At 35.2% G+C, this 22,628-nt stretch overlaps 12 protein-coding genes and 1 pseudogene across 13 annotated transcripts, besides 2 other annotated features; 6 read left to right on the forward strand and 7 right to left on the reverse strand.

Annotated features, from left to right (window-relative positions):
- Positions 1-18,349: part of a mobile genetic element that runs on past the window's edge.
- Positions 370-1,377, forward strand: TVAGG3_0229120 (annotated as a pseudogene). The gene has a single exon. A coding segment is annotated over exon 1 (1,008 nt).
- On the forward strand, positions 1,397-1,510 carry TVAGG3_0229130 (uncharacterized protein; the record flags this gene model as incomplete). Its single annotated transcript, XM_051227273.1, has 1 exon — positions 1,397-1,510. A coding segment is annotated over one exon (114 nt), but the record flags the coding sequence as incomplete, so codon positions are not given.
- On the reverse strand, positions 2,837-3,541 carry TVAGG3_0229140 (cytochrome B-C1 complex subunit 6, mitochondrial family; the record flags this gene model as incomplete). The annotated part of the gene is made up of 1 exon (XM_051227274.1): positions 2,837-3,541. The coding sequence occupies one exon, from the start codon at positions 3,539-3,541 to the stop codon at positions 2,837-2,839; it is 705 nt and encodes a 234-aa protein (XP_051112260.1).
- On the reverse strand, positions 3,574-4,158 carry TVAGG3_0229150 (uncharacterized protein; the record flags this gene model as incomplete). The annotated part of the gene is made up of 1 exon (XM_051227275.1): positions 3,574-4,158. The coding sequence occupies one exon, from the start codon at positions 4,156-4,158 to the stop codon at positions 3,574-3,576; it is 585 nt and encodes a 194-aa protein (XP_051112261.1).
- TVAGG3_0229160 (uncharacterized protein) lies at positions 4,881-5,459 on the forward strand (the record flags this gene model as incomplete). Its single annotated transcript, XM_051227276.1, has 1 exon — positions 4,881-5,459. One exon carries the CDS (start codon positions 4,881-4,883, stop codon positions 5,457-5,459), a length of 579 nt encoding a protein of 192 aa, XP_051112262.1.
- TVAGG3_0229170 (uncharacterized protein) lies at positions 5,489-5,689 on the reverse strand (the record flags this gene model as incomplete). The annotated part of the gene is made up of 1 exon (XM_051227277.1): positions 5,489-5,689. One exon carries the CDS (start codon positions 5,687-5,689, stop codon positions 5,489-5,491), a length of 201 nt encoding a protein of 66 aa, XP_051112263.1.
- On the forward strand, positions 6,297-7,025 carry TVAGG3_0229180 (organellar and viral DNA polymerase type B; the record flags this gene model as incomplete). The annotated part of the gene is made up of 1 exon (XM_051227278.1): positions 6,297-7,025. One exon carries the CDS (start codon positions 6,297-6,299, stop codon positions 7,023-7,025), a length of 729 nt encoding a protein of 242 aa, XP_051112264.1.
- TVAGG3_0229190 (P-loop containing nucleoside triphosphate hydrolases family) lies at positions 7,756-8,236 on the reverse strand (the record flags this gene model as incomplete). Its single annotated transcript, XM_051227279.1, has 1 exon — positions 7,756-8,236. A coding segment is annotated over one exon (481 nt), but the record flags the coding sequence as incomplete, so codon positions are not given.
- Positions 8,273-8,728, forward strand: TVAGG3_0229200 (uncharacterized protein; the record flags this gene model as incomplete). Its single annotated transcript, XM_001293653.2, has 1 exon — positions 8,273-8,728. One exon carries the CDS (start codon positions 8,273-8,275, stop codon positions 8,726-8,728), a length of 456 nt encoding a protein of 151 aa, XP_001293654.2.
- On the reverse strand, positions 8,745-9,164 carry TVAGG3_0229210 (protein of unknown function, DUF4108 family; the record flags this gene model as incomplete). The annotated part of the gene is made up of 1 exon (XM_051227280.1): positions 8,745-9,164. The coding sequence occupies one exon, from the start codon at positions 9,162-9,164 to the stop codon at positions 8,745-8,747; it is 420 nt and encodes a 139-aa protein (XP_051112266.1).
- TVAGG3_0229220 (uncharacterized protein) lies at positions 9,484-10,485 on the reverse strand (the record flags this gene model as incomplete). Its single annotated transcript, XM_051227281.1, has 1 exon — positions 9,484-10,485. A coding segment is annotated over one exon (1,002 nt), but the record flags the coding sequence as incomplete, so codon positions are not given.
- On the reverse strand, positions 16,139-17,345 carry TVAGG3_0229230 (protein of unknown function, DUF4106 family; the record flags this gene model as incomplete). The annotated part of the gene is made up of 1 exon (XM_051227282.1): positions 16,139-17,345. A coding segment is annotated over one exon (1,207 nt), but the record flags the coding sequence as incomplete, so codon positions are not given.
- Positions 18,350-19,550: 1,201 nt separating the features above from the next.
- Positions 19,551-21,673, forward strand: TVAGG3_0229240 (ankyrin repeat and SOCS box-containing protein 4 family; the record flags this gene model as incomplete). The annotated part of the gene is made up of 1 exon (XM_001300993.1): positions 19,559-21,673. One exon carries the CDS (start codon positions 19,559-19,561, stop codon positions 21,671-21,673), a length of 2,115 nt encoding a protein of 704 aa, XP_001300994.1.
- A 204-nt stretch (positions 21,674-21,877) lies between these two features.
- Positions 21,878-21,998: a mobile genetic element.
- Positions 21,999-22,628: the final 630 nt, after the last annotated feature.

Genomic DNA, 22,628 nt, shown 5'->3' on the forward strand with positions numbered 1-22,628 from the left:
CGACACAACTGTTCCTGCAGGTGAGGTAAAGTCAGAGGAACCGAAAAGTGACGAAAAAACCGATAGAAGAAGAGAAACCAAAAACTGAAGATAAACCAAAACCAAAGTTTAGTTTCCAAACTAAACCAAGTCAACCTTCATTAGCTGGTATGGGTTGGCGTCAAAGACTTATGGCAGCAGGTGGTTATGTAAAGTAAAGAAAAAAATATTTTTTATTTTTATAAAAATGCCCCCGTATAGAATGGATAGAAAGTCTGCTAGAATAAAAGCAGAGTTAGAAAGATATGGTTGGAGAGTTTCAAAGAAGTTTAAATATAGGAAGGGAAGACCCATAAAAGTCATGACAAACTGTCTGGTCTTCGCTATGAAATGGACTTGGAAACAGCACGCGCAAATTATCCAAACAGATAGAGAGGTTAGAAGAAGAACGTCTTATGGACATGCCTTTCGATGTTAGTGAACCTCAAGTTGAAGGACACGACGGCTTTGCCAGATTCTACTGGAAACATGACGAACAATTGCATCCTTTGAGACGGAAAAAAGGAAAAGGTGAAGACGCACATGCTCCCATGGAAAGAACAAGATATGCATATGAAAAGTACCGTGAAGTTAGAAGTCAAATTACATCTGGTCGAACCTTTACAGTAAACTTTGACGAAGGAAAGAACAAAGAAGGCTTCATGGGAGTACTTGCTGCAATTCAAGATGGAAATAAGAAAGGATACAATCTCAGATTGACCATAACAGATTTGGACGGTCATATATACTATGCGCATGGCAATGTCACAACAGCTGCAATGCTTCTTGACGCTTTCAAGACTACAAAGAGAGAACAAATGGTTGACTCCGACTCAGACATTTTGAATGCAATTGAAGGAATTGTAAGCGTGAAGTTCGAATGGTACCAACCTAACCCTCAAGCAGTCAGACAACATGCTGGATACTTCCCCTTCATAAATAAGTCTGACATTGACTTGACAAGGTATGGAATTTACAATTCAATTGAAACAATTGTCAATGAACCTTGTATTCTTACATGTCTCAGGAACTCTGGTCTTGTTACAGATGAGAAAATGAAGTATCTTGAGTCATGTGTGAAGACAAGGTACATTCTCAGAGGTCAATTGGCAAAAATTGCACCGTTGGCAAATGTCAATATCCGAGTCAACATACCTACAGCTAAAGGTTCTTCACATGACGACTATGTTGTTGACAAAGACTTACCATGGTTGAAGATTGCAATTGTCCACAACCACTTCATGTTGAACGAAAGTCTTACAAACCCATTGTTCGGAAAAGGCAAGTGCAACATTGTCAGAGCTGTAAACATTCTTTTCGAGAAAGGTTTGTTGGAACCAATTCCAGATGACAAGCTGACAGAAACTTTTGTACCAAAAGACGAAACAAACTTTTCATTGTTAGCAAGACCAAAAGTTGTTCCAGACAAAGTTCTAGCACAAAAGAAGTACACAGTTCCAAAAGGAGTTGGATTGTTCGGATACCAACCTGAACCAGAAGAACTTCCAATGAGGTTGCAAGAACTTCAAGATGCTATAAACAAACTTCCATTGAGACATCCAATTGACGTCAAATTGTATTGGAGAGCATCTGAGTTAGGTCAGAAGGTTTTATATGAAACAGGTTGCTTCGACGATGTTTATGAGATAGCAGGCGAAGTTTCTCAGAAGATAAGAGACTCACTTGAATTTCCACGAACTGGACCCATTGGTTGCGACAAGTTCGACTCAGATGAAAAGATATACTATGTCGACCTTAACGCTGCGTACATGAGGTTCGTCCAATATATCCCGACTGGAATTCCAAACGAAGACGGTGAGTTCCCAGGAAGGAACTATACAGTTGGAAAAGTCATACAACAACTGTATGATATTAGGAAAGCTTCAAACCCCAAACTTGCAATGACACTCAAATTGCTTATGAATTCGACATGGGGATATTCCATTAAGAAACCTCAAAAGATGAAGAGTAAACATTATGAGAAGGTCGACAACTTTGTTGAAAGGTTTTCTCCTTTTGTTTTGAAGTACGAATTTACTCAAGGTCAAGGTGGCTTAGTAACCACAGTAAAACCTATTGTCGAACATTGGTCTTACCCTCAGTTCGCAAAGGCAGTCCTTGACAACTACAACAAATTCTTCTCCGAAGTCAAATCCAAAGTGAAGGTTTACTATGAGAACATTGACGCACTCATGACGAACGAAGAAGGATACAACAAACTCATTGAAATGGGTTTAGTCGGTGAAAAGATGGGTCAATTCAAATTGGACAAAATTTTCACCGAAGTTCATGTAATATCGAAAAGGAAGTACTGGGGTGTTAAAGAAGATGGTGAAATAGTTAAACATTGCATGAAGTAAAAAATTTTTATTCGAATTTGAATCGGACAGGTCGAGTTACACCATTCTTGGTCTCAAACTCATATATAACCTGTTTGTCTGTATTTTCGTCGACTATGGCACGAGACACAAACATTGACCAAACGGACAAAAAGTGTCATTTCAGATGGTCCCGCAGCCAATCGCATTCGAGCACTTCGAAGAAGCCTTACGTTCCAAGGGAGAGGGTGTCTGGTGCAAGGCAGAGGTCATGAGACTCTACGAGCAGTACATCCTCAATGCCTGGGAGGACAAATCGTCCTTGGAATGGCAATTCTACCAACTCCTCTGGGACGACCTCCTACGCAACTGGGATGACGAAAGAGTCCAATTCAGAGGTCAGGAACTACTTGTCCAAATTATCCTTAATTTAAGCCGCTTACGCAACTAAAAACTTAAATTTACTCGGGGTTTCCCCCTAAAATAAAATTTTTTTACTCTTAGAACCACTCGAGGTTCTCCTTACGGTTGTTGAGCTTGTCACCGTCAATGTGTCTGACCTTCGTCCTCTTGTTTGGATTTGGAACCCATTGAATTGCGACAAGCTTGCCCATGGAGATTGAACCGTAATTCCGAAGGGTAAGGTTCAAGTGTCCCAAGTTGTTGAGAACTGGGGTAAGAACCTTGCCTGTCTCCTTGTTGCGGATTTGGTATGGGTAGGGTTGGGAAATTTCGTAAGTGTCATCGGCAACAAGGGTTGCCCAAACTTCCTCTTCTTCGTGTTTCTCTTCTTCCTCTTCTTCCTCTTCCTCTTCTTCGTGTTTCTCTTCTTCCTCGACAATTCCTTCGGCAATTCTGTGTTCACGAAGTACGGTGTTGGAGGTTCTGTCCTTTCCGAGTACCTTCCAGATGGCATCTATCTCTTCGAAGAAACGGTAGATGAGTCTGGCAAGGTCTCGGTTCTCTCTCGCGTAAATGCGCAAGGTTTCCGTCAAATCGTTCAGGACTTTCTCATTGGAAGCTTGGTTCATGAGGAACTCACCTTTAAGTCCCTTCATCTCTTCCATAAGACTACTTTGGAGAGTCTTAATGGTGTTTGTCAGATGAGCTTTCAAATTCAAAATTTGAATTTGAACTGGGCGCTTGTCTGGCAACATTGAAAGGACATCTGCCATTGTGTTCGGCTTCGGTGCTTGTTCGGACATCGAAAAAATGAAGTGGTTTGAGAATGACGGTTTTACTTCAAAAAGCTTGTTATGACGGTTAAGTCATACAACAAGTTTAAAATAATATCTTGTTCTTCTTCTGAACGTTTGTTGTCTCTTCCGATAAAAGTTTCGAACATGAGAACCAAAAAACGTTTTTTGAGATTGCGGAAGAGTTCAGGCAAACGTTCATATTCTGGATATGTTGGGAGCAGTTCAAAACATCTGAGCTGACTTTCGGACAAAATTGGGACAATGTCAGAAAATTCATCTTTGGTCGGACTGCTTGAAGGTAAGTCCCTTACATGTAAGTAGCTCTGGTAAAGTCTTCTCATTTCTGCTAACTTTTGGAGTATAGCTTCGTAGTTTAGAAGTTTCAATTTTAATTGTCTTATTCCACTCTTTACTTCTAAACGGTAACTATCCATGAGGTCAAGAGTAGCTTTGGTAGCTTTAAGTGGAGCTATCTGTTCCTTGACTTGTGCAATTTTGGTTGCAATTGTGGTTTGAGCTCCTTCAAGTTCGCCGTCTATGTCGTTCTCAACGCCTTCAACCATGGCTTGAAACTCTTCATCGGTCCATTGAGATTGGTGTGGGACGAATTTAACTTGCTTCATTCAAAAAATGAAAAAAATGTTTTTACTCTAAACGTTAAGGTTTACTGAACTGGTTGGATGTCGCCTTCACAGGTTATGTAGAACGGCTGACCCGAGAAGTGAAGGAGACCCTTGAGAATTTGGCTCATTCTTGGGAAAGGGTTCTCTCTGGTTGGAAGTTGTATCCAAGGACGCTTGGCAAAGAACTTGAGAAGAGCTTCTTTCTTTGCTTGCTTTATGTCGTCGTAGGCTGTCCCGTCTGGTATTTGAATTGGAATTCCAGTCGAAGTCTCGAGATTCAAGGCAGCCCTTCCCGTTATCCAACAGTTAACAAGCTTGCCTTTTACATTCTGCCTGAGGAAGTCTTTAACAAGCTCGTTAATTTCAATTAGGTAAATTGCCTCGTCGGTCGGTTCGACCTCGACCATTGCTACTGTCAGAAAAAGTACTGCTACTGTCAGTAAAAGTACTGCTACTGTCAGTAAAAGTACTGCTACTGTCAGAAAAAGTACTGCTACTGTCAGTAGCAGTACTGCTAGGAGCAGTAAAAGTACTGCTAGGAGCAGTAAAAAGGAAAATTTGAGAGGGTTTTCGACGATAAAGTACTGCTACTGTCAGTAAAAGTACTGCTACTGTCAGAAAAAGTACTGCTACTGTCAGAAAAAGTACTGCTACTGTCAGTAGCAGTACTGCTAGGAGCAGAGATTTTTATCGTTGTGGTCCGACGGTTAAGCCACAAACGAATGTCCGACGTCCCACCAACCGAGCCCATTCCCAAACCAGAGGAACCTAAAGCACCAGCCCCTGCACCTCAGTTCCAGCAAGTCCCTCCACCAAATTACTACCAATTTCCACCTCAAGGTTACTACCAATTTCCACTACAAGGCTTCCCGAACTACCCTCCTCAGCCTATGCCTTACTTCCCCAACCCTTGGATGTTCCAGCAAGCTCCACCCCAGCAATTCCAATTCCAATCTCAATCGAAGAGAGACCAAGAGTTCGAAGAAGGTCTGAACCGCTTACGCAAAGATTATGCCACAGCCCCTATGGAAGACGACAGGCTTTCAGTCTCTTCCCTAAAGTCGACCGATTCGACTCGTACCACAGATTCGGTTCGTGACCGTGAAGACTACCTCAAGCAGTCTGAGAGACTCTTCATCCTACAGCCATTTACAGTTGGAGCTCTCAAGAACATGCGCAATTACGAAGGTCAGACACCAGCTGGAGACCGCAAAACAGACGTACTCGCAAGAGCAGTCCAACTGGTCAAGACAAAGACTGAGATAGTCGACTTCATTCTTGCAGCTTGCCCATACAAGTAAAAAAAATAAACAATTACGAGTTAAACTTTTTACTCTTTCTTTTCTGAGTTGTTTAGAGCTGGTTTCTCTTGTAGGAACCTTTCGTACTCTTCCATGGTCATGTAATTGCGAATTTGGTACGCAATTCCAGGTTCGTTGTTTTTGAACCTTACGTATGTAACGCTTCCATCCTCCTCAGGGAAGTAAGCTGCTAACATCTGACCAAGTTTTCTCGGTGACTCGGAGCTCATAAAAATGTCACTTTTTAAACGTTAAGTTTTTAGTCTTATTTTACCCTTTGTTTACCCTTTGTTTACCCTTTGTTTGTCAAGGTAGTATTGGAGTGCAATTTCTCCAAATTCTCTGTGTCGGAGTTCTTCAGCATTTTCCAAGGTGTTCCTGGAGAACTCAAAGAAGTTGTCAAGAACATACTGCCATGCTGCTCTTCTGAGTTCGTCGGTATTTTGGAAGTGTTGCACCTTCGAGTCTTCGGACATGAAAAAATAACACTTTTTCAGCAAAAATAATGTTTATGTTAGAATGTTACATCTAACATGTTTTCTAACACGTTTTCTAACATGGTCTAAAACTCTTGAAAATCATGAATTTTCCCGAAATAAAAAATAAAGTTGGTTTTTTTAAAAAAATATTTTTTATTTTTATTGTAAGAACATGTTAGCAACAACAGCACCAAACTCGTTAGTCATGAACCCAACTTCAATGTTAGTAGAGATGAAAAGCTTCATTCCTTCTTCATATACTTTCGAAACAAAAATCCAGAAGATAAAGCAAGAACTTTTAACAAGTAATTTAGACTGTAGTGCGAAAGATGAAACAAATGAACAGTATCTTTATGAAATGCAGGACATTATTGACCATTTACCCAAATTGCCTGAAATCCAACAACAAAAACTAACCATTCCCGAATTTGACGAAATAGAAGTCAAAGCAACTGACTCAGTAGAAATAAAGAAGTTCATACGAAAGGTAAACTATGAGTTTCTAGGATTTCATTGCAACCATAAGGTTATGGACAAAGATTGCGACATGGTATATAAGAACATCTCTGACCTTTACAAATCCGAAGAATTTAAGACCTACGACAACTTTGTTTCGTTAGTTGCAAAATGTGTTTGGGAAATAAGAGATAAAGATAGTAGGGGTAAGGTATGGAACGAACAAATAAAACCCGCTATGTTCGAGATGAAGAAAACCATTGACGCCTTAGTTGTTTTAGCAGGTAAGGTTTCAGAATATAACGCAAAAATGAACCCACAATGTTCTAAATGTAAAGCAGCAATGAGGAAATATAACTACTCCGTCAAAGAGATAGAACGTATGCGAAACGACTATGCAGATTTAAAGAAAGAAGCAGAAAAACCAGCAGAAGATAAAATGGACATGTTAGCATTTCTGAACAAAAACTATCCAACAGCAGAAGATTTCCTTCTATCTGACGTCAAGAAGAAGTATAAAGAAACTTTCGGTATCGTTAAAACATTCGATGTACTAAAAGAAGAAATTGAAGCTACGAAACTGTTTAGAGTCATGAACCATCGCAACATATACCATGTAAAACGCTTGTAAATAGTTATGTTAGAAAACATGTTAGAAAACATGTTAGATCTAACATTCTAACATAAACATTATTTTTATTGAATTCCGTATGAAATTTCATGAATTTTGTATGTTTTAGACCATGTTAGAAAACATGTTAGAAAACATGTTAGATCTAACATTCTAACATAAACATTATTTTTATTGAATTCCGTATGAAATTTCATGAGTTTCCTCATATGCTTGCTTCCCTCGGAAAACCGAGAGAAGAACAGCGAGTAATGAAAAAAACGCAGTCGCCAAAACTCATGAAAATCGTGAAGAACAGCGAGTAGTGAAAAAACCCTGGTCGCCAAAACTCTTTATTTTTATTGACTTTTTACAATTTGAACTTTGTTCGCGTAGATGTGAATTCTGAAAGAAGTATGAGGGTCTTGTATGACTTTGTACTTCTCCCATAGTTCATGTCTGTCAAACTTACCTGCCATGGACTCTTTCATAAGTTCCATGAAATCGTCTTCGGACAATCCGGGGAAAAGTATGATATCAGTAAGTATTCTTTTAACATCCTTACTTAAACTCTTTGCTGTCTGTACACAAATGACAACTGAGATGTTAAAGTGTCTGAGCTTCTTAAGAATTCGACACATATCTTGTTCTCTGTTCTTTAACAAAGGATGAGAAGCAAAGTCATCTAAGATAAGAAGACATCTATGAGGGTAAGTCTTCCAATCGTACGATTGCAATTTCTTCGAAATGTATTCTATCTCTTTCTGTTTGTTTCTGAAGTGTTTCTTCTCTAATATTCTCTGCATTTCCTCATTTGGGTCTTTAAACTTAGAATTTATATACTCATTTATAGCATTGTACTTCAAAACTCTTCTTTGGTACTTCTTTATCCAATCTAACAACTCAGAGTCTTTTATACATACTAACTTAGACTTTTTTATAATATCTTTGAACGAATTGACGGTTTGATCGAATTGACCAGATGTCGAACAAATAACAACCAACTCATAAAATGGGTTCTTCTCATCTAGTTCTTGTTGTTGTGCAGCCATTTTAAGATAAGTGAAAGTCTTACCCGACCCAGGTGGTGCGATTAGACCTGTTATACCATTCTGAGCAAATAGGAACTTGTCATGTATGGGTTTTATCTGAGCATTTTCTAACTTCCTCTTGTTCTTGTTTAAAACATTCTCAAATTTCTTGTCAATGTCAGCAAACTTTTTTTCTAACATATTTTTAGAAAAATTAAAATTTTTATCTTTTTGAAAATGTCTAGCGATTTCGCTATCTATATTCGAGACAAACTTTTTGACAGCAAAACATCTGTCGACCATAAAATCTTACATAGTGTAAACAAGAAAGGTGAATTTGTTCTAAAGTTCTGTTTCTGGGAATATGACAAGAACCATAAAACATTAGGCAGAGAAGTCTTTAAGTTTGTCAATGACAGACTTGTTGACAGAGATGACGCCGATTGGAAAGATGAAGTCCAACAAAAGTTCTTAGAATGCAAAGAAGGCACATGCGCTGTTCTTGAAGATGAAATAGAAAACAGAATAGATGAGCTATTAAAGGACAAAGAACTTTTACATAAATATGGTTCTGAGAAGTTTGACATAACTCCACCAGAGAAGAAGAAGAAGAGAGAAAAGAAAGAAAAGAAAGTAGAAGAAGAGAAGAAAGAACCAGAGCCAGTTCCAGAGAAAAAGAAATTTGACATGTAAAAATAAAATTTTATTTTTAGAACATTTCTGGGTCAATGTCAATGTTCTCTTCCTCTTTAGGGGCAAACACTGGCTTAGACTCTAAAATCTTTTTACCCAATTTACCTTGAACTTCAACTATCTTAGACTCATAATATTCATAGTCGTCTGCTTTCTTTGGTTCATAAGGTATAACAAGTTTGTATGCTTTGCCTTCTTTAAGGTTTGAGAACCTTCTGTCAAAATTTTCTTTGACTGCTAACAAACCTTCTATGTCTAAGTCTTCAAATTTCGCACCATTTTTAGTCACAATAGCAAACTTAACTGGTTCGATGTTCCAAACTTTGTCAAATGTAGACTTTTCAAAATGGTAGAAGTAAACATTCAAATAAGCGAATGGGTCTAGTTCTTCTTTGACTTCTGTCATGTACTTATTTACTGAAATATATTTCGTCATCTTTTCTATCGGATAAAAAAATATTTTTTTAAAATTTACTCAGAAAAATTATTTCTTTCTATATTTGCCATTCCGAACTTCGAAAAGATGTTTTATACCAGCATAGAATTTTTCTCTAGAGCTTGGTCTTTTATCGTTTTCATGACAATATTTTCTATATTCTTCATATAAAGCCTTTTTTTCATACATTTCATAAGGACAATCTAACCAGAATAGCGCATATCCATTTTCGTTATCTTTGACTTCTGACATGTACTTGTTTACTGAGATGAATTTTGCCATCTTTTCTATCGGATAAAAAAAATATTTTTTTTAAAATTTACTCATAAAAATTTTTCTTTGTATATACGCCGTTCTGAACGTCTAAAAGATTTTTGACATTTGCCAAGAATGTTCGTTTAGACGCTGTCATATAACCATATTCTTGACAATATTGTTTATATTCATCGTACAATGACCTTTCATCTAATGACACAAAGTCAGTTTCATCTATAAACAGTTCATATACACTCTTGTTTGCTTCTAACAATGTTTGTCTCTCTTCGGTATATGGAATTTGTCTTGGATTGAACTTAGAAATATCTAATGTCATGAAATATGAGAACAAGTGGTTGTAAAAGTCAGATGTCAAAGTTTCTGCTAAGTCGTCAAAATATTCTGTATCTTGCATATGAGCTTCTGACGTTCTGACAACTACATATCTTCTGTCAGAACTTTCTAACTTCATCGGAACGGCGTTGTTTGAAACCATGATGAAATTTGCAACATTTTCACAAACTCTTTGGTCTTTATATTTTCTTTCAACAACTCCAACTTTGTCTGTTATAAGACTCTTCAAAGCATCTGAGTTTAAAACCTTTGTTGTATCTATACTTTGAAGTTCGTTACATACTATAAGTTTCATATTCTCTATTGAAGAGTTAAATTTACCGCAGATGTTTTCTAAGTTTGTCATATTAGGGTTCGAATAGCCCTCTAACAGTTTGCATAAGATATCTGTAAAGAAAGTGTTCTTACCAGTTCCTTGCTTTCCAATTATAATGAGAGCAGTTTCATTTTTAGCACTTGGATATTGTAAGATGTTTGCAAACCAACATAAGATATACTCATAGACTCTTTCGTTTCCATTGCATATAATTTCTTTGACATAGTCTAACCAAGCTTCTATAATATTTTCTTTCCATTCTACTTGTTCGTATTTATATCCAGTGAAGATAGAATAGAAGTTTGGAGATGGTGTATAAAACTTTATACCACGAACTGAAAAATCTTCTAACTTTGACAATAAAATATCCCAAGCATCTAACATCTTCATGCCAACCTGTACGACTTTTATTTTCTTAAGTTTCTGTCTACATTCTTGTTCTGAAACTATTGTTGCTCTTGGTTTGTTAAAGACAACATCCCATTCTTTCATAACATAACATTCTGGGCAGAGTCGACATAAATGACTAAACGTTTCAAATTCTCGACTGCTTTGTTATAGTCTCTAAATGGACACATATTTCTGAACGCTTGGAAGTCATAAAAATCTGAAACGTCTATTCTGTACATTTTTATAAAAATAAAAAAAATATTTTTTTTATTCTTGACTTTGTTGTTGCATTTGTTCCATTTGTTGCATTTGTTGTTCTTGAGCTATTTGTTGGTTGAAGTTGTTCTTGTAATACAATACTTTCACCAGTTGCATCTTCCAATTCGAAACTTTCTGCCGTCATTGACAAATACATAGGACATAAAAGTTTTACAGGAACAAAGTTTGCGTCAACTAAGGTTAAGTTTATGTTTGCTAAAGTGTTTGAGTTTACTAAAGCTGAAAACTCTGCATTCGAATGAACAATAGGCAAACCAGCAGAGAAAGTGTTGTTTATACCGCATGAGTATCTTTTGGTCATAGTAGTTTCTGTCAACATTCGAATAGCACTTTGAACCTAAGTTTGAAACAATATATAAAATAGGTGTACTTAAAGTCAATGGAACAGACATTCCTTGTATGACACCTTTTCCTGTTTATAGGAAACTGTTGGTAGTAAAAACCAGAAAATAAGTTTTGTATTATAGCTCATATCGTTATAGTAAACTCAGTCGGACATCCAAACATAATGAAACCTGCTCTAGTTGCAGCACATGTTACATCCGTCCTTAAAGTATTAAATAAGTCAACAAACCTGTTGGTGGTATATCTGAGTAAGTATCTTCAAAGAAGTATTTTTTACCATTCACAACAACAAAGTCTTCTGGTGTCAAAAGAGCAAAACAGGCTTTAGTCGTCATTGTGTTTAAGGTTAGTTTACAATATCGTCCTTGAGGACTTTGTAAGTTTGTTGTTATAGAATTATATGACTCAGGGTTTTTAGTCGTAATAGTATAAACCATTATATCTTCTGCCATTTACTTAGCAAATAAATTTTAATGAAATGTTGTGGTCGTCAAATATTTTTATGACGTCTGGGAAACTATATTTTAAGTTCAACGTTTCACCTCCTTTCATAACGTATATCTTGTCAATGACATTATATGAAAACACCACAGCAAGCAATGTCGGGTTCTATTTCTTTGATGTTTATATCGTCTGCCTCTGTCAAAAGTTTCAATAGTTCTTTCAAAACTTCACGAGGTGCGATGACATATGAGTTACTTTTACAGGGTTGTGTTCGACCAAGTTTAACAATTATACCTAAAGCTTGACAAATCTTCTCCTGAGTTTTAAGTTTGTCTTTAAGTTGTTGGTAGTCGTTTCGAATATCTGCAACAGAACTTAACTCTCTGCTAACTTCAGGGTATGTTGGTTGTTCTTTTACAGGAAACAATTGTTATACCATCTTCGTCCTCGTATGGTTTCCCCACTTCAACATCTCTTTCTTTGACATTGACAACAACACTTTGACTGTTTGTTTGAGTTGGTGAATTTAACTTCACATCTGCCACCGCCATTAAACCTTTTGAAACACTCACGCTTCTATTTTTCGGAAATGACATTTTACTTAGAATAAAAGATGGACGTATTCGAGTATCTCTTCGAATTGAAGCAAAACAAAGTTTACACACACAAACAATACAAATACATTGACAGAATAGTTCTTTACACAAACAATGGAAAATGTTATAGAATAGCAGTCTTTGCTGAACCAAAATATTTTCATAAAGCAAAGAAAGTTGGTATAACCGAGATGGTGAAAGTTCTTGAAGCAGACAAAAATATAACAACAAAACTTACAGATATTTCTAAAGGAAAGTTTTATAAACAATTTTATGTCAAAACTGGCGTACTGTCAATATTTGACGGAGAGAAGTCAGTTCAAGAACAACTTACTGACCTGCTGCCAAAATCTGCTCGATGGAAGCTGTCGTTATGCCAATCTGAGGAGCCCCAGCAGGTTTCATCGAACGAATCTTCAAAAGAGCATCTTCCGTGAAAAGTGCTATTGGTTTTGTAAACTTCTTTGCTCTCAGTTCATCTGGACCGTCTCTGTCACCAGTATATTGTATTTGTACAGTACCAACAGTTGAAATACCACCCATAAAGTCTTCTGAGTCAGCAAATGGAATGCCAAGCCAAAAGTTTGAACGGTCTCCATTTGTATATTGAGTTTTTTGACCTCCTGTATGAGTCCATACTTTCACATATGGCATAATAGAACTTTGCATTTCAGGGTTAATGGTTGTTGTGAAGTTTGTTGTTAAAGTTCATAGCATCTAATGTCAAGTTGTATGACCTCATATCCTCAACTGTAGAATATTCTTCTCTTGGATAATATTTGCCATCTATGTTTATATGGTATTTAATACCAGGGTTGTAGAAGCAAGAATAGTCATTTATAGTTCGTCTGAACAGTACAAACATAGTATCTGCATGTTTATTGCAGTTGTTAAGGCAATATCTGTTCTTGCACCTGGGTTAGCACTTTGGTTTCCAACTTCACCTGCAAAGTCTTTGACAGATATTTGGTGTATAGGGAACATAAGTGGAACTGCAATATATTTGGCAGCTAAAGCATTTGAAATATCTGGGTCCAACATATAGACTGCAAGTCTGCTTTCTATTCTCTTGCATTCAAACTTTTCGCATGTAAACTTAACTGGGCTGGTCCAAGCATCTCCAGCAGCATTGAAATAATAGTTTACTTCAGTGTTGAGGTTTGAGAAACCAAAGTCTAAGTCAACTTTGTCTTTGCAAAATTCGGCGAATGACGTTTTATTTGTTCCCTTTACGTCTGTAAGAGTGAATGGGTCTTGTGTTGTGTTGCAATGACTAAGTTATTTTTGCTTGGGGTGAGTTCGATAGAAATTTTTTCCTGCCCAGTTTGGCAAGTATCTTAAAAACCTGAAGATGAGGAAAGATGACAAAGGAACTCTAAGTTTCAGTTTTACTTTAGTGGCAGCATTTCCATCTGAACCAGAAAGGTTAACATAAACTCCTGGAACGTTAGGGTCAAGTCTTCTTATTTTCTCAATAGTTGCATACTGGTCTGTTTGTTCTCTAGCTTGTGGTTGTACTGAGTTTCTCAAAGCGAACCATTCATAGTTTGCCCATGTTACTGTTTGAACTAAGTCAGAGTTAGAATATATCTTATATCCCATAAAAACTTCTGGAGCATATTGGTATCCGACATAGAAAATTCCATTGCAACCTTTCTTGTCAGACAACTTGGCAGAAGGTTTTATTTCAATGTCTTGTTTCCACGTATAGAATGAGTTTGTCAATAGAAATAATATGAAACCTGTCGCATGCAATATCTACTGTTGTTGAAGAACCTTCTCCAAACTCACCTACGTTTCCATAAGAAACAGCAGTTGTATATTCGTAAGTTCCAGGAACTATTTCTGACCTTCTAATGGCATTGTCGCATTCGTTATACCATTCGGAAACATTTCCATTCATAGCATCCAAAACTGTTGGCGTTTATATTCTGAGCGGCGTACATTTCATATGAGTAAAAATATAGAATAGTTGGATTTATATGTCATAATAGAACCCACTCCGACCAAGCTTTACTTTCTTCCTGACTGAGTTTTTTAACTCTTCTTTTTTCCTTCATTGCCCTCTGCTTGAAGTTGTTGCATCTTTGCATTATGTTCATCTAGTATGTTGCAAATTTCCATGTCCTTTTTGCCTTTTGGCTCTGGTCGCCCATCTCAGGTAACCTATATCCTAGAAAGAGTTTGTCATAGTCTGTATTTGAGTCTTTGCGTATTGTTTGCATGACTCTTTCCTGAGTTTCTGGTTCAAGCTCTTCAAACAGTGCCTGTCCATATGGAATATGCTCGTTTCCAAATATATGTTTTTGTAGCCATTCTGGTTTTTCTTTCCATGTTACCAAACTATATCTTTTGTGAATGGGAAAGCTTTTACCCAATCTTTCAGTCTTGCGTCGTTTATTTCTGTAGTTGGTTTTATTTTGTCAAGGAACATGTTTTTCAATACTAACATTTCATTTGGTACTGTCCAATTGAGTTTTCTTAAATATTCATCCCTTCTCGGTTCATTGTCTGCAAAGTAAGTTTTTATGACATTTTGTAAACTTTCGTTTGCAAGGTCATGTACAATAGGTTCTCTTCCTTCGCTCTCCCTAACTTTCTTTCTAAACTCTTCACCAAAATATACATCTCTATGGTTCTGTGTAGTTCTTTGAGATAAATGTTCTAGAACGTCAGGTGTTATATTTCCATCAGCCATGTTCATTTTCATACTGGTCCAAAATATCTGCATGTTTCATATCTTTCAATGGCATTAAAGCCGCGCTTAAAATACCAGCTATATCTGGTTCACCATTGACTTCCATTGCGTCTACAACTTCTTGGAATTGTGGTTGTAAGTTTATGAACCACCTATCCGGATTAGCTTTATGACCCCATCTCATTGTAGTTCCATCGTCTGCAGAAACAAAAGTAGGTTTGTTTCCATCTTGGTTAGGTTCTGAATGAACTTTAAACAATGTTTCATTTCTATATGTTTTCTTGAAATTTAACCTTTTATTTTCACCGAGTTCATCCGAAGATTGAACGTTAAATGCTCGTAAGTAAAAAGGGTTGTTGTATTTGTGTACATTTTCTTTCAGTGCTTCCATTCTATGCTGAATATTTTCATCTGGTGCTGGAGTCTTTTGTATGTCGGCAAACATTTTTCGATATTCTTCTACTATGTCAGCCGAATTTTTTTTTAGACTCTTGGAAAGATTCCATATTCACCTCATGCTCTTGTTGAGGGTCAAGATTTTTCGGCTGTTCCAAATCTTCATCTGGTTCTGTGAAGTTAGTTTCCAAAGGAGGGACTTGTTCGTTTCCTTCAGGCTCTTCTAGCTGTTGTTGCTGAACTATTTCTTCCATGTCTGGTTGTATCTGAACTATTTCTTCCTGTGGAGTTTCTTGTACCTCATCTGCTGGCATTTCATATATTCCGAGACCGTTTTTAACAATTTCCCTATCTACGTCATCCGCATTCATAAGCTTTTGTTCTTTCGTTCCGTCTCTATTTTTTACGCGTTTCATGACGAAAGTTGAATTGTCATTTAGCTCTGACATCAAATATCTCGGAGTAAATTCGTTCATGTCATTTGGATGATATGCTATTAAATCATATCCCTTAGCGAGCTTGTATTTTCCAGGTTTGAGATTATATCCGTTTTGGTGCTGAGCCATAAAGCTAAATAGGTTCGGGTCAGTATTTCCATCCTTGAACTTTCCAATAGCTTCTTTATATCTGTCACTAAAGTCAACAGTATCTGGGAAACCACACTCTTCTTTAAGCATTTTTAAGAATTCTTGGTTTCCTTGTTCTCTACTTCTTTTATGTCCTTGCTCTGTTTGTGGTTGTTGTTGTGCAGGGTTTTGAACTGTTGGTTGTTGTGTTGGGTTTGGTGCTGTTTGTGGAGGTGGTTGTTGTGTTGGATTTTGAACTGTTGGTTGTTGTGTTGGTTTTGGTGCATGCCTGTGTCTGTGTCCATGTGACGATGTAAATGTTCTAGGTAGTCCTGGTGCAGGTGCTTCTCTTGGAGGGTTTGGTGGTATATAAGTTCCACCAGCTGGCACATATGTTCCATCTGCAGCGTAATGTCCTACCTGACTTTTCGTTCTTAAGAAAGCATTTACTAGGTCTGTTTTGGTCTGTTGTAACTCTTTTTCTTGACTTTTCACAACAGTTGCTCTAACGGCGTCATAGGCACTTTGAACTGCCTGTCTCGTTGCTGCATCTGTTATTTTCGTCATATTTTGTGCTACTTCTCTTAACTCTTTGTCGAAACCTTCAGACTTCAGTTTCTTTCCAGATGAGAAGTCGTTCACTAGTTTCACCTTACTATGAAGAGCTTCGAAGGCGTTCTTAAAGTCAGCATTTGTTAAAGCTTCATTTGAACTATCTTCATCCGCTTGTATTTTTGTCCTTATTGACCCTATGAGTTGGGCTGCTTTAGCGTTGGCTTGGGCATCTAACCAGTCATTGTTGGCTTTTATATATTCTGCGCTTTTCATTGCCTTTTGCATAGCCGCGTCGTTATTTTTACTTTCTTGTGCTAAGTTTTCATACTGTACGGTTTGGTTTTGCAACTGTAAAAGTTTTTCTGCCTTTACATTTGCTTCAACTTCTTTTTTATACTCATCGCTATCCATATATGTCTTCAGGGCTTTTTGTTTTATCTCTTCATCTTTCAGTATTTTATATTGAGTAGTATGGTTTTTCAAATTTATAACATCTTGTTCCATTTTTGCTACTTCTGCTGCTTTTTCTGACACTTTTTTCGCATATTCCTCTGTACTTAGTTCTTTCAGTTGTTCTTCTTTCTTCTTTTTCTCTACGTTTAACTCATTGAGTTTCTTTGTGTGTCTGTCATATTCTAGTTTCTTTTCGTTTTCACTTATTTGCTTCTGTATGTCTATGTTTGACTTTTTGACATCTGTTATTTGATTTTTGAGTGAACTCAAATTCATTTGACTTTGAGGGTTATAGGCTGTTCCGTCTGCAGCTCCACCATAGCCTGCCATTTTCGCTAAAAGTGCCGCTCTTAAACCTCCACTCTGTGCACCAACAACTCGGTTTAAAAGCATAGGATTGCTTGACATTTGTTGCAACATAGTGGGGTCATTCAGCATTTGTTGTTGCAACTGTTGTTGTGGTGTCAGTTTTACTATTGGATGTTTCAATGCTCTCTTCCTCTTACGTATATTCTTACGTAGCTTACGTGGCATTTTAAGTGAAGTTAAAAAGCGGTTTTTGACAGATGTTTTGTTGTGACTTCTTCGTAAAGACTTTGTTGAGATTTCTTCATAAATGTTTTGTCAAGACTTCTTCATAAAGACTTTATTGTGACTTCTTCGTAAAGACTTTGTTAAGACTTCTTCATCGTAATGAGTGTAAATGACCCAAAAATAATGTTTATGTTAGAATGTTAGATCTAACATGTTTTCTAACATGTTTTCTAACATGGTCTAAAACACACAAAACTCATGAAATTTCATACGGAATTCAATAAAAATAATGTTTATGTTAGAATGTTAGATCTAACATGTTTTCTAACATGTTTTCTAACATGGTCTAAAACATACAAAACTCATGAGTTTTCTACGATGTTAGAAAACATGTTAGAAAACGTGTTAGATCTAACATTCTAACATAAACATTATTTTTGGGTCATTTACACTCATTACGATGAAGAAGTCTTAACAAAGTCTTTACGAAGAAGTCACAATAAAGTCTTTATGAAGAAGTCTTGACAAAACATTTACGAAGAAGTCTTGACAAAACATTTACGATGAAATCATGAGTTTTCTACGATGTTAGAAAACATGTTAGAAAACGTGTTAGATCTAACATTCTAACATAAACATTATTTTTGTCTGATTTTACGAAGAAGTCTTGACAAAACATTTACGATGAAGAAGTCTTGACAAAACATTTACGAAGAAGTCTTGACAAAACATTTACGAAGAAGTCTTGACAAAACATTTACGATGAAATCATGAGTTTTCTACGATGTTAGAAAACATGTTAGAAAACGTGTTAGATCTAACATTCTAACATAAACATTATTTTTGTCTGATTTTACGAAGAAGTCTTGACAAAACATTTACGATGAAGAAGTCTTGACAAAACATCCTCAGGGCTAGAAGGCACGAAGTGCCTGGAAGCCCCACTACCTTTTTTTTTTTTTTTTTTTTTTTTTTTTTTTTTTTTTGAATATTAAAAACATTAATATGATTTCGATTTCGGAAATTAAATTTCCAAATTTTTTGTCGATTTCGGAAATAACAGGATCCCGCATCCAACACGCAACAACAAAACACAAAACACACTTTTTGGTTCTTTCATCGTTTTAATCGTAATTTATGTAATACATGATTTGGATAAATTTTACAAAAATAGAACCTATATTATATTCTTTTCAAAAATTCTTGCAAATCATCAAAAATAATTGTATTTTAAAAAACGATCAAATTATCCTTTCATTATTTTAAACTTAAATCAGTTTTTATGATTGACTAAAGCAATCATATTTATTCATCATTAAATAAACAAAAAAATAATATTTGAGAGTTATTTCAAAAAAAACACATTGAATTTATTAATTTGTCTCAATTTCAGTATTATAAATTTTTATAATTTCAATATTTTGAAATACACTTTTTAATATTTCAATATTTATGATATTTCAATGTATTAAGTGGTCTCAAATTGAGCTTCTCAAATATAAGTTGGCCTATTCAAATAATAAAATTAAATAATATTTAAAATAATAAATAAAAGTGATTGAGGTCATAGCAAAACGGCTGTTTCAGTCATTAATTCTTAAAAATAAAAAGGGTAAAAACTAAATACAATGGGTAAAATTCAATAGTGTCTGTGCTATCGTTCAATTTGAAGGTGTCTTTTGAAACCGCAAGACACATTGAATTTTTGAATAGTGTATTATGGTTTGACAGACACCAATGAAAAAAATAAAATGATATTTATTTTAAATATATAAGATCCTTATATAAAATATAAATATTTTATCGTTTTATTTTCTTGTTTTAGAAATGTTTTTTATTGAAAAATCAATAAAACTAACTCCAAAATAAAATTTTTGATTTAAAGACACTATGATGACACCAGGCAAATCTTCCAAGACACCTATCGTCGGGAATCTAACAACCCTACTCAATCTTAGCCGTTAAGGCTGTTCTGAAAATATTTTTTTTCGAAAAAATTCGGAAAAAATTCTTAAAATTCAAAAATCCCTTAATTCCTGAGGATTTTGGAAAAAAGTTTTTACATGAACATGTGTATATTATATGAAGTATATTGATAAGGTAAAAATCAAATTTTATTGCATATTCATCGAGAAAATAAACTAACGAATCCCTCAAAATTGAGAGGGTAATCCTCCTCCTCTCAAATAAACGTACATACGGGTGCACCCTTAATGTCCGACCAAGACCTTCATCTAAACGAATACAGCAAATTGCGAAGTGCTTACAAATACCATATCGATATATTTAATGCGTTGTATCAGCTTAAAACGGAAAAAGAAGAAGAATTAAACTCGATTTTCAAAATGATCACAACAGAATTGATTGATTCAAATGGATATCCTCCCAAAAATATGATAAAAGCCATTTTAAATATCATCCCGTATAATAATCGCTATGCAAAGTCATATTTATTTCTTGCCAAACTCATTTCTGATGAATATCATATCAAAGAGGTCATTGATATCTACCCTATTTCAAACTTCCTATTTTACAAAGAATATGGAATTAAATTAGACAAATCTTCTGATTTCGGAAAAATTAAATCAGAAAATCTTGACATACTATCAGAAAATACAATTCACAGAGCAATTATGAATAATGACTTAGAAAGATTCATCACATTCACAGAAAGAGATGAATTTGATAAAGATCAAAAACTTAATAGCGATTTATACCCATATTCTTACGAAGGATATTCATTACTTGAATTATGCTGTTACCATGGAGCAGTTGATTGTTTCAAGTTATTAAGAACGAAATTCCACTCCGAAATAACTCAAACATGCCTAAGGCTTTCATTTTTAGGAGGAAATGCAGAGATCATGAATGAATGTTTGAAATATCAAAAACCAAATTACCAATCCATGGAATATGCAATTATTTCACACAACATTGATTTTGTTACGTTCTTGATGAATGAGTACAAATATAAGATCAATTTAAAATACTGTGGAATTTACAATAATCTTGAAAATTTTTTAGTTTATTTCGATCAAACTAATGATATAAACAAATGTTTTGTTTATTCACCGATATTTAATATTCCATCTCTTTTCGAATACTTCCTTTCACACGATGTAAGCATCAATGAAAAAGATGAATATGAAAATACCGCACTTCATTTTGCAGCAAAAAATAATAGTAAAGAAACAGCCGAAATTCTCATTTCACATGGTGCGAATATCAATGAAAAAGATGAATTTGGAGAAACCGCACTTCATATTGCAGCATATTATAATAGTAAAGAAACAGCCGAAATTCTCATTTCACATGGTGCGAATGTCAACGAAAAGAATCAAAATGGAGAAACAGCACTTCATATTGCAGCATATTATAATAGGAAAGAAACAGCCGAAGTTCTGATTTCACATGGTGCAAATATCAATGAAAAAAATGAAGATGGAAAAACCGCACTTCATTTTGCAGCAGAAAATAATAGTAAAGAAACAGCCGAAGTTCTGATTTCACATGGTGCGAATATCAATGAAAAAGATATAAATGGAAAAACCGCACTTCATTATTCACCATATAAAAATAGTAAAGAAACTGCAGAACTTCTGATTTCACTTGGTGCGAATGTCAACGAAAAGAATCAAAATGGAGAAACAGCACTTCATGATGCAGCATATAGTAATAGTAAAGAAACAGCCGAAGTTCTCATTTCACATGGTGCGAATATCAATGAAAAAGATGAATTTGGAAAAACCGCACTTCATTTTGCAGCAAAAAATAATAGTAAAGAAACAGCCGAAATTCTCATTTCACATGGTGCGAATATCAATGAAAAAGATGAATTTGGAGAAACCGCACTTCATATTGCAGCATATTATAATAGTAAAGAAACAGCCGAAATTCTCATTTCACATGGTGCGAATGTCAATGAAAAAGATGAATTTGGAGAAACCGCACTTCATATTGCAGCATATTATAATAGTAAAGAAACAGCCGAAATTCTCATTTCACATGGTGCGAATGTCAACGAAAAGAATCAAAATGGAGAAACAGCACTTCATGATGCAGCATATAGTAATAGTAAAGAAACAGCCGAAGTTCTGATTTCACATGGTGCAAATATCAATGAAAAAAATGAAGATGGAAAAACCGCACTTCATTTTGCAGCAGAAAATAATAGCAAAGAAACAGCCGAAGTTCTGATTTCACATGGTGCGAATATCAATGAAAAAGATGAATTTGGAGAAACCGCACTTCATATTGCAGCATATTATAATAGTAAAGAAACAGCCGAAATTCTCATTTCATATGGTGCGAGTGGTGTTGTTACATAAGGTGTTATTCTTTTTATGGTATTTTCAAAGATGAATATTATTAGAAATAAAAAAATAACCAGAATAAAGCGATTTTTTTCGTAATTCTCAATTTTTTTTCGGCTATTTCGTACTTTTTATTATATCTAAAATAAAATGTGTTGTATAATTCATACAATTAATTATATGAGTTAAGTATGAGGTCGACAAAATATTTTAAAAAAAGTGCAATTACGCTTCTATGGCACGACCTTCAATTCCGATGTTTAAGGTTAATTTTCAATGACGCTTTACGCAGTTGTCAGAAATTTGAATTAAAGTCAGATGGGCGTAAGTGCTGCCTTAAGGCTGCACTTACCACTTTCTGACAATCTCTCAAATTTTTTGACACACTTGCTTTATCTCACAATTTTCTATGAAAAAAGCTAATATTATTAATCGAGAAAAAGTTATTATAAAACACTGCTTAGTTCCTAACATGGTTATTTTACTCTTTTACCATTAAAATAAAGATATGTTGATATTATATGAGCACTTGATCTTTATCAAATCCATTGTTTTCCGTTAAAAAGATGAATCTTTCTATGTCATCATCCATAACGACTATATAAATTGTATTTTCTGCATGAATATCTATGTCATTTTTTCAAAATCTTCTGATCTTTCTGAATCAACACAATGTTCTTTAGAAATAAGGAATGGATAAAGTTTTGCAATATTTATTATATATTTTAGGTGATAGTAATTTCATAGTATAACTTTGTATAGCGATTATAATAAACGGAATAATATCCAAAATGGCTTTTGCGATATTTCGAGAAAGATATATCTTTGATCATTTTGAAATTGGAGTTTAATTCTTCCTTATTTTCCGTTTTTAGCTAATATAATGCAGTTGATTCATCAATAGAATTTTTGTAAATACAATATTGACGTATTTATTTGGAATAGTGACATTATTAGACATTAAATTTTT

Source organism: Trichomonas vaginalis, chromosome IV (assembly GCF_026262505.1).
Source record: "Trichomonas vaginalis G3 chromosome IV, whole genome shotgun sequence".
Lineage (NCBI taxonomy): Eukaryota > Parabasalia > Trichomonadida > Trichomonadidae > Trichomonas > Trichomonas vaginalis.